This window comes from Polistes canadensis, unplaced genomic scaffold (assembly GCF_001313835.1).
Source record: "Polistes canadensis isolate GaletaPanama2010 unplaced genomic scaffold, ASM131383v1 scaffold_190, whole genome shotgun sequence".
In the NCBI taxonomy this organism is placed as follows: Eukaryota; Metazoa; Arthropoda; class Insecta; order Hymenoptera; family Vespidae; genus Polistes; species Polistes canadensis.
Window position 1 is genome coordinate 176,828 of NW_014569737.1, and position 10,859 is coordinate 187,686.

The 10,859-nt window shown below is 31.0% G+C and overlaps 1 protein-coding gene across 4 annotated transcripts in view; it reads left to right on the forward strand.

Annotated features, from left to right (window-relative positions):
* The window catches only part of LOC106789563, a 20,338-nt gene extending 9,800 nt beyond the window's left edge, over window positions 1-10,538 (forward strand). For all 4 annotated transcript variants that reach the window (XM_014753886.1, XM_014753887.1, XM_014753889.1 and 1 more), the window contains exons 4-10: window positions 4,804-5,009; window positions 5,537-5,997; window positions 6,230-6,700; window positions 7,368-7,574; window positions 8,104-8,252; window positions 8,336-8,433; window positions 8,628-10,538. In XM_014753886.1, coding sequence (XP_014609372.1) covers window positions 4,804-5,009; window positions 5,537-5,997; window positions 6,230-6,700; window positions 7,368-7,574; window positions 8,104-8,252; window positions 8,336-8,433; window positions 8,628-9,616 — 2,581 coding nt within the window. In that variant the 3' untranslated portion in view covers window positions 9,617-10,538. The remainder of the gene's footprint in view (window positions 1-4,803; window positions 5,010-5,536; window positions 5,998-6,229; window positions 6,701-7,367; window positions 7,575-8,103; window positions 8,253-8,335; window positions 8,434-8,627) is intronic.
* The last annotated feature ends 321 nt before the right edge of the window (window positions 10,539-10,859 follow it).

Genomic DNA, 10,859 nt, shown 5'->3' on the forward strand with positions numbered 1-10,859 from the left:
TGATTTTCTTTTTTTTATATATAGAAAAGAAATTTTAGAAAGAAAGAAGAATTTTCTCTTCCCTTTTTAATATTTTTGTATGTCTTTATAAGTCRATGTTGTAGGTTGATATTTTATTTTTGGTAATTGTATATTCAAGGTTTTACGTTTGGGATTTATTTTTCATTTGATCTTTAAATAATTAACATAAGATGTTTTTAGAGGCAAATTTTATGTTATAGACTAGTTTTACCTAATATGGAACGATAAGCTTTATATGGAACACTACAATATTTCGTAATATAACAAGAGTTACTTTGAATATAAAATTCAGTATATTTGGTAAGATTTTAATATTAGATATATTTTCATATGAAAAATGAATTATTATATATAATGTATAGTAAGTAAAATTAGATAAATCTAGATTGTGTGTGTGTATAATAAAAATAAATTTGACACGGTGTGTAAATGTAATTTTATAATAATAATATTTAAAAATTTCTATTTTTAAATACATATATATACAATATATTACATAGAAATTTTTTAAACAATGAACAAAATATTGAGAAAATAAAATGGAAAAAAATTAAATATTACTATAATAATTATTTAAAATAAATTGTATGAACGTGTGAGATATTTAACTTCGACATAATATTTCTTATTTTCATTCTCAAGGATTATCTTGATGCATATTTAATTGCTCGTGAGAAAAATTTATTATACTCTATCGTCTAACTACAAATATCTTCCTGATCTTATTTTAAAGAGGTCACTAGAACAACTTCATACTTTCACAAAGAAACGGCATAATAGACTGGCATAACAAACTTGGCATCATTCACGAAGGTCTTATACTCTATCCTTACAATTGAACTTAATCGTTGGTATGACGTTTACGTTTTAACTTTTACATTGTCGTTGTAAAATTTCCCATGAATTTCCTGTGTGTATGTAATTAAAAAGAGACAATAATTATTATTAACCGTTTACGTCCCAATCGAGATTACTTTTCTAAATAATATTTACCGCTATATATTTTATATTCACATTTCCATTCTGAAACACACGTATATACGAACTCACATACATACATATCTAAATTACAATAGGTGCAATTCGATATCGAAGAAATGTTAAACGATATAACTCGATCCTGCAATATTTTCAATAAATGATTCACGTAATTCGATCTTTTTAAAACAATAGGGTAATTCGGAACGATGATTATGTGAATCGAATATAAACCCTGATCGTTTCAAAAAAAAAAAAAAACAATTTCATAACTGACATATCTCTTATTGCAAAAAAGACAATAATAAAACGAGATAATTATCATGAAACGTATCATCTTCCTCTCTCCTTCTCTCTCACTCTTCTGTTCTCTTTCTATTTCTTTCGCATATATACGCTTATTACATCGACATTCCTTAGGTGTCTCGTTACGGTAGAACACGTGTTCCTTTTATAATATACGTTCGGTATCTGTAAATATATACGCCACCGCATCGCATCGTAATTTAAAGCATAAACTATACCTATGTGTAAACGTGAAATATATATACGTATACATATATATGTATATATATACATGTATATATAGAACGAATGAAGTGAGAGAGATAGAGATAGATAGATAGATAGTAAGATAGTAAGAGAGAGAGAGAGAGAGAGAGGTAGGAATATACAATGCGACATATGTGAGATTAAAACCATACGGAAATGGTAGACGGTTGTAAACGTTTTGGAGAAATGCTTCTCGTTATATACCATTCTCGAATAATAATAATAATAATAATAATAATAAAATAAAAGATAATAATAAAATAACCATAACGATAACGATAGACTCTACATGTGCATGTATATTTGCATCTATATGTTGTACGTATTTGTATATGTATTTTTATTGTATATACAATTATATATAGATGTGTACATTGTTAGGAGTTAAATTTCAATCGTTTATTTAGACGAAGTGGTAGATGTACATATAGGTGTCGGAGATAATCGAGAATAATCCAATGATAAAAGATCGAAGAGGAATTTGGTAGCAGGATTTAGACGTGATATCCTAGCGTTAAATGTTCCCGCAAACGCGTTTACTTCGTATATATGTATATATATAATATATATACGTGGTGTATACATATATATGTATATATAATATATATACGTGTATCTATGTAGATAGTAGATGCATTCGCGCGGGCGCGCGTTCGCAACGTTATCGTCAACTTGTAATTAACGGTGGAGATAGTGCCATTTATTTTCGCATTAGGCCCACTCTCGATCTCTCAAGGGACAAATATTTATACATGCATACATATATACATATATATATGTATATATTTATTTAAATATATATATATTCGTGTCTGTGTATATGTATGTATATATATATAGTATACTGGTTGGTTGGTTGCTTACTTACTTGCTCGTTCGTCAAACCGCTTCCGTGTTAATTATTCGGTTATATATAAACAAGGAATGCAAATTGTGCTATGTGTTCGCTTAGGAAAACTTTGAGAGGGAATGAACTTCTAACAGAGAAATCTTATAGGAGAATACTATACCAAGTAATATCCCGTTTTAAGGATAACGAATACGTAGTTACATTTTGAGATATGAGTTAGAAGATATATGATGTATTTTGTTTGTATATATTTATATGTTTACTATGTACGTGTGTCTATTCGTATGTATGGATGTTAGTAGAAATGATTTTCATTCATTTGTATGCATGGATGAATCATACTCTGGACATTTTATTATTAATATATGCAATGCATTTTTCAGTCGATCGCGTTTCTTCGTGTTCGTTCGTTAGAAATGACATATCTTGACATCTTCTCTCTAAATCGTTTTGTTTTGTTTACATTGTATATTCCAGAGAATCAGTTTTATCTCAAAGATATATATACATATATGCGTAAATTAAAATATTTTTTTTTTCATTTGATAACATTTTTTTTTCACACTCGCAAGGAGAATTATATTTAAATGGAAAAAAATTCATATTTTTATGTAATATATTTTTATATTGTATATATATATATATATTTAAATATAATAATAATAATAATCAAAATGAAATTTCTGGAAAAGCAATTTTGACAATGGCGTTCACTCGACATATTTTCTCCGTAAACGTTACATAGTTTTGTTCTCCCTTGCACTGCATTATTACACTTGCGGTAATGAAAAAGCAAAATTTTTATGAAAATACTAACTTTAATCTTCCATTATTGATACTTGATCGATCGAAATACTAGAAGATTCTAAATTACATCTGAAATTTTTGTTGTTAGAATGTAAAATGATTTGAAAGTTTGGAATAAAGTTGGGTGTCGGTAATTGACGAGATAACTTTCCAAACAACCTAATATATTATTAGTATTACTCTCTCTTTATTATTAGAATAGTTTAAGTAATATTATATAATATAATATATAGATAATTCGCATACTGTTTTATTTTAAATACAATAAAAAAATTGTAACATAAATAAGAATAATTAAAATTATAACAAAATATTATATATATATATATATATCCAAAAAAACATTAAACATTTATGTCAAAAAAAAATTAAAAAAAAACCAATCTAATTTAATCTAATTTAACCAATTTGAGAATATATATATATATTTTCAATTAAATTATTTAATAATAGAATTTTTTTAATCAAAAGTAAACTCAGATATGAATTTCAACGTAAATTTGCACGTCAAAGACATCGGTTCTCAAGGATTCTCTCTCTCTCTCTCTCTCTCTCTCTTTCTTTCTCTTGCATTACCTCTCTCCTATTCTCCTATTTCCCCCCGTCCCTCTCTCTCTCTCTCTCTCTCTCACTCTCTCATTTTCGATCTTATCTTGAAATTCGCTTGAGGACCAGGATTAATCGGATAATTCGGCTTTCAATTTATATCCGATTCAGTATGGAACAATGAGAGTGACGTTCTCGCGTCGATTATACGCGCACGTTGGGACATAAATTACGGTAGCGTCGTTGTTGGATTATATGAGGCAGAGAGCTTAACGCAGTGCATAAATAAAGTGCATGCGTCGGCGGCCGTTATATGCGTTGCTCGCATTGACGTCCTCCCACTAATCACGCTGAACCATGAATCAGGAGAACTCACGTTACCGACGATGAGTTTTTCAATCAATCTACCACAAATTATATATATATATATTATATATTATATATATATAGGTATATACGTATATTTATCTGCAGAGAAATCTTCTCGATCAACCAACAACCATGTGTGTTCTCAATCATAATATTTGTCTAATCATCCTATTAACAATTAGAATCAAATGATTTACCGATCACGTAGATTTATCTTGACTGCGTGTTGTATTGAGAATAATTTCGTTCTAATCATCATCTTTACTATTATTAGAATAAAATTAGATGTGATAAATGTCTACGTCAAGTATACGTAAGTATTATCGATCGTTATAGAATTAGGAATTTTTTTTAGCCGATCATGTATTTTTTCTTTTTATTCAACATTTAATTGCAATCATATTTTTTTTTAAGACAAACTTCGAACGAAATTGCTTTAAATTTCTACACACATATGAGCATACATGCAGACATATATACATACGTATAGATCTTTTTTTTGATCATTTTTTTTTAAATATATAAAAGAAACGTTCTTTAATTATTGGAAAAATGTTTGAGAGTAAGTAAAACAATGGGGGGAGGGGGGAGGGAGGGGCGGGGGAGGAAAAATAATGTACCGTGTGATTTTGACAGTAGCGCATCGGGTGAGAATTTTTCTTTTTATTTTTCATCGGAAGCTCTGAGATTGGATACGCTGGTTCACCACCCAGAGATGTCCTCACTAGAGGTAGAAGCATCGACTCTGTCGACAGACCCTTTCAACCAAGCGATTGGGTGGACGTCAACTTGGAAGTACCCAGTACACCAAGAGCAAACTCGGTTCTCACCAACTTGACCATCGACACGAATCTCTATCCACCTACGACCACTCCCACGTCTATAAGTAAGAATTTGTTTCTCTATTTAGTTTTTTTCTCTCTTTATGCTTGTTTTTTATCTTTAATTTTTCATAAGCACACAACCCACGCGTACAATAAATTATTTACATTTTTTTGGTTAGGAATTATAATTTGAATAGAAGGATACAGAAATGTGTTTTCCATACAATTTTGATGATCCTCCAAGTAAATTTATTTGAAAATTCCTATGTAAATTGATTTAAATCGATTCAATTCCATTGGTCATATTTGTAATTGAAAAACGTTCATTAACCGAACGATTTTTTTAGAGAGTAAAAATTATAATCTGTATAAAAGAGTATATAATATGTAGAAATTTGTATTGATAGGATAATACAACTTTTATGATCCTTTAAGTAAATTCATTTAAATTCGTACATAATGTTAAACTGATTGTTAAATCGATTAAAAATCCATTGGTTATATTCATATATATGAAGAAAAATATGTTCGTTTTTAATGAACGATTAAATAATAATATTGTTAAAATGAATATATAAATGTGATTTAGGATCGAATAATTTGAAAGACGTAACACCGGTGCCACCACCCAGACGAAAGAAGAGAAACAGAGGTAGACCATTGCCACCAAAACCGGACGAGATTGCAGATAAAACGATGTGCAATTTGCGGCACGTTGATTCAAGTGAGGAACCGTTATATTCATCGGTAGTGAGTAACAACTCACCACGAACGTTGCTGGACGATTATGCGACGATGGAGGATGTCGTTGGTGGGGTTGACAGTGATGATGATGATGGTGGTGGTGGTGGTGGTGGTGGTGGTGGTGTTGGTGGTGGTGATGTTGGTATGATGAAGAAGAAGAAGAAGAAGAAGAAGGAGGAGGAGTCAGAAGATGATGGTTGCATCTACCGAAATCAAACGGATGGAACGAGAGATTCTAGGCTGAAGGAATATTCAAAGGGTGTAATGCCGGAGGGTAAAAGGACGAAGGAGATATACGAGCACAAGGCGAGTATTACCGAGGTATTATAAGTGGCAATTTTGGTTACTCGTAAATGGGATCGTTTAGGGAAGAACCAAAAGAGAGAGGGGGAGAGAGAGATAGAAAGACATAGAACCCAGTGCGCTTGTCCTGTGGCTAATAATTGGCCAATCAGTATGGCCAAAAGTAACTTCTTCCGTGATCGATAAATCCAAAGTGCTCGTTAAAGACCGCAACTATCGATTTTCTCTTCGACAGGTTAACGGTACCGGAAGAATAATATCGAGCGAGGTGGTTTCCGGCAAAAGGTTATCCCAGAACTACGATAAGAAGATTCACAAAAATTCTAATCAGAATAAAAAAATTAACGATACCGAGGAGGAATACGAGAGATTCTGTAACGAGCGTACGATCAAGGATTTCTCTTCTACGCCTAATCAAAAGGACGTCGTTGTTGATACACGTAGAAGGAGGTCCAAAGAATTTCTAATTAAACGACAAATCGAGGATTCTATTAGAAACGATGGAAATTTATTAGAAATTAATGTCAGACCAAAGAACTACAGCACCGTTAGTCTTCCAAATTACGACGAGTTGGACTTAGGTAGATACGCGACCAAAAGGAACAACGATGAACAAGGGGAAAACGAGAAAATAAGATCGAGGAGACCCGTCAGAAGCAGTACAGGATCTCTACCGGTTGAATCCTTCCTTCTACCTTTCTCTCAGGTTTATATTTCTTTTCTTCTCCGGCTTCTCTTTTTATTTTTGTCTTTTTTTTTTTTATATTTTATTTATTCTTTTTTTTTTTCTCTCTCTCTCTCTCTCTCTATCTATCTTTTTCTATCACATTCTTCATGGTATACGTATATATAGAAAGAGAGAGAAAGATATAATATATTTGTCGTATATTTTTCATATATATCCTTATCTCGTTCTTACTCTTCAATTTCCTTTACCCCTTTCTTTTCTTTTTGTTTTTATTTTTATTTTTATTTGTTACTTCTTTTTTTTTCTTTTGTTTTTTTTTTATATTTCATTTTCCTTCTTTCATTTCTCTTTATTCTTCATCTTTATTCCACGCGTCAGTAGAAATGCTCTTTTCCACCCAATTATCGGAATTCATTCCGATAGCATCTCTACCTTTCAAATCTATCGATTTAAAACTACCAAGTAGAGAGTTCTTCCCACCGAAAAATCTAATTTAACCTTTTTAATTTAAGCCACGAATGATCGAAGCATGGCCGTAATCCTTTTTTTCTGTTCAAAATTATGAATTAGGAATATTGAACGATATGTAATAGGAAGGTCGTATATGTACTTATTTATTTAAAAAAAAAGAAAAATAATTTATTTAAGAACCATATATTAGAATTTTCGTTTTGATTGGACACAGAAAACGAGTATCCGATTGGAGGACTACATTCCACGTCATGGTAGTACCGAAAATCTATCGGAATATGAAATACTAGAAGGAAAGCTTCCTTGCACTGATTCCAATGGCAAGACTGAATTCTTGAAGTACGATCCAAGTAAATTGGGGGATTGGGACATTGGTAACATCGGTAATTGCGAATTGAACCACCATCAAAGGCCCCATGAGGTATATAACACGAAGGAATAGAATAAAGTCTGACTTTTCAAATCGATATTTTACTTTTCATGACATTTTCCCGTATTATCAATCCATTTGGATTTATTCAATATATAATTAATTGTTTCAATTTATATATAAATAATATAAATAGTTATATTATATATCTCGTAATATAAATTAATTTTTCTCAAATAATTATAGGATTAATATTATCGGTTTAATTATAGTTTTATTAAATTCATTTAAAGCTTTTATATAAAATTTTATACCGTATTTAATACAATTTGAATTTCTTCTATTAAACAAATGATTTCAATTAACCATTTATGAGATAATATCTATAATCACATGATAGATTATATGTTTGAAAATATAATTATATTGTACAATAATATAAAACATGATTTATATATATATATATATATATACATTTTAATCAAATTCAAATAATAGTTCTATAAAATTAGACTAACGTGTTCCCCATTAGAGAAACATAATTACATATAAAATAATAAATTCAATTCAATTGATTCAGGATTCAGTTATAGCAGATCGTGACGTAGTGGATTTTCATCAGACACGTGAAAATACTCACGCAGTGGAAAAGCCAGTGTCCTTTGGGAAACCAACCGAGTTCGTTTACGATTCCAAGTTGAATTGTATTCTTAAGGAACAGGACAACAGGTTTGTAAAAAAAAAAGCACATTTCAATTAAATTTTATGAATATAATTTATACATTGTTTAATCTTTCATTTTTTATTTCTAGATGTATACAAGAGGAAACGAAAGAATTATCGAAACCAGATAAGCCGCCATTATGCAAAGAAGCTATTTGTTCTAATCGGATCAATTCATTTTATTCAGGTATATTTTTTTCAATGAAATTATTCTTTCCTCAACCCCTTCCCCACTTCGAAAGAAAGAATATTTATTTGAAATAGGAGTAACGAATGAAACGAAGGTAATCCTTCGAATTGAATTGTAATAATTAATAAGAAGAAACAAGGAGTAGTTTATTAATACGTGACCAGTTAGAACATGACCTTTCTATTTTACAGATAACATCGGTGGAGGAACCGAGAAGAAGAAGGAAGAGAATAAGAGGGAGGAGGGGAAGGAGGAAGAGGATGATTTCGATCGATCTAATTCAAATAGGATGATCTTTGGTAGGAGTTTATCGAACGAGAGTGAACCCAACGATCCAGTTAATGTTTCCTGCGAAACGAAGGAATTACGTCTACGTGAGACAAATAAGATAATCAGGACGATATCGAAGGAATTGTTGTCACGTGAGATGTTACCTGATAGAAATACGTCGTTCTTCGATGTGGACGACGAAAAGGATCTTAAAATGAAGAAAATTCAGACACCGCCACCTAGTCCAGAGAATAAGATCAAAGCTGAGATTGTTGATAACGAACATTCAATTTTATTGAAGGTTTTAAAAGAAGAAGCAGCGATTGCCGCCGAGGGTAGTAATTTTAGTTCGATGACACCAAGTTTAACCGAATTGGAAGTAGCTTTGTCCGATATGTTGGAAAAAGAACAAAACGATCAACAGGATATTTCTAAGAGTGAACAACATCCTGATGATAGATCCTTGTCACCAGCTGGTGGTAACGAACAAATCGAACCAAAAATTATTCCAATTGATAAACATCCTGACAGAAGGAACGAATTACGTCCAGTTTCATTGGGTGATATTCTTAAAAAGAATTCACCGAAAAATCAAAGGAAAGTATCATTTTGCGCATGGGAAGAAAAAGAATTGATTTATGACGATGATGATGATGATGATGATGATAATAATAGTTGTGTTAATAAGGATTACGATAAGAAAATGATTAGGGATAAACCTAATGAACCAATGCGTCGATACAGTCTCGACGATTCCATCATGAATGATAAATCCGAGAATACTCCTACACCTCCCAGAAGGAGGCACAGACCTTCTTGTCCTTCGGGAATCCTTAGGGAAGAGCAAAGTACCTCGATTAACGGTGCAAAAATACATTCCGATACTGAACACGATGATAGACTCATTTGATCTCGATCCTTCTTGTTGCTTTTTATTCTTGTTATATGAACAATCAAATTATATATAGTTCGGAAAGATTTATCTTTTGTTCTTTTATTCAATATGTTTCGTCCAATTATATTTCACGTTGTCAACACACGTTAACGGTTTATTATTATTATTATTATTATTATTATTATTTAATTGTTATATCTTTTTTTTTTGTTCGATCTATCACAATTTTATTGAATCGAACATAATAACACGCAGCGCGAATTGAATAAGAAGAAACAATTTTATATAGAAAAAGATTCATATAATTCGAAAAACAATGTAAAGGTAGCTAGGCTAGCTTTCACTACTTTTACTCTCGTTACTTTTCTCTTATCTTGAAACTTTGGAATACTTTTGGGAACAGAGATGATAAAGATAAATAAAGATAGAAAGAGAGTAGGAGAGAATGAGAAGGGGAGCGGGGGCGGGGGTCAGAGGTCAGATTTCGTAAAAGTTCAGTTCGTCGCACCGATTTTTCATTCGCACGCTCGTTAAATTTGTTTCGAAGAGAAGAGAACGCGACGCGAAAATAAGAGCCAAAAGTATTTCCGAAGAAATCGTCCAAGAACTTTTCCCTTTCCGGTCAGAGTTTCTTCTTCTCAAGCTCGGCAAAAGCTCCTCTTCCTCCTCCTCCTCCTCCTCCTCCACCGTACTTTTTCGGAAAGAAAGTTTTTTAACGAACTTCTGTGCTCCTCGCAAACGTGTGTCACGTGATTTTACTTTTACGTATGCTTAGAAAAATCGTGAATTTTGTTTTTTTTGGGAGATTCTCTAGAAATATGCTTTCGTTATAAAATTTATATTTCGAATATATTTACATAGTTACATTCGTTTATTAGTATTGTTTTTCTTTTTTTTTTTTTTTTCTTTAGACAAAAAGTTTTCAAATAGATTTATTGCTCGTTGTACACAATTTTATTTTATTTTATTATTTTATTATTATTATTATTATTATTCGATAGAGAAAAAGAAAAATATAAAAGATAATTTATCGGGAGACGATCAATTATAATTGTTTAGAAATATCGTATATGAGCGTGTGTGTGTGTGTGTGTTCTTGACATTTTGTTTGTTCGTATGGAAAAATAAAAAACAAAAATATTGCAATTATTTTAATTAACCAAAAAATATTACGTCCTTAAAATGATAATTCTATTTCGAACAAAATGATCGATTTAATCGTAACACATCGCGTAGATTATTTTTGAAAAATATTTAC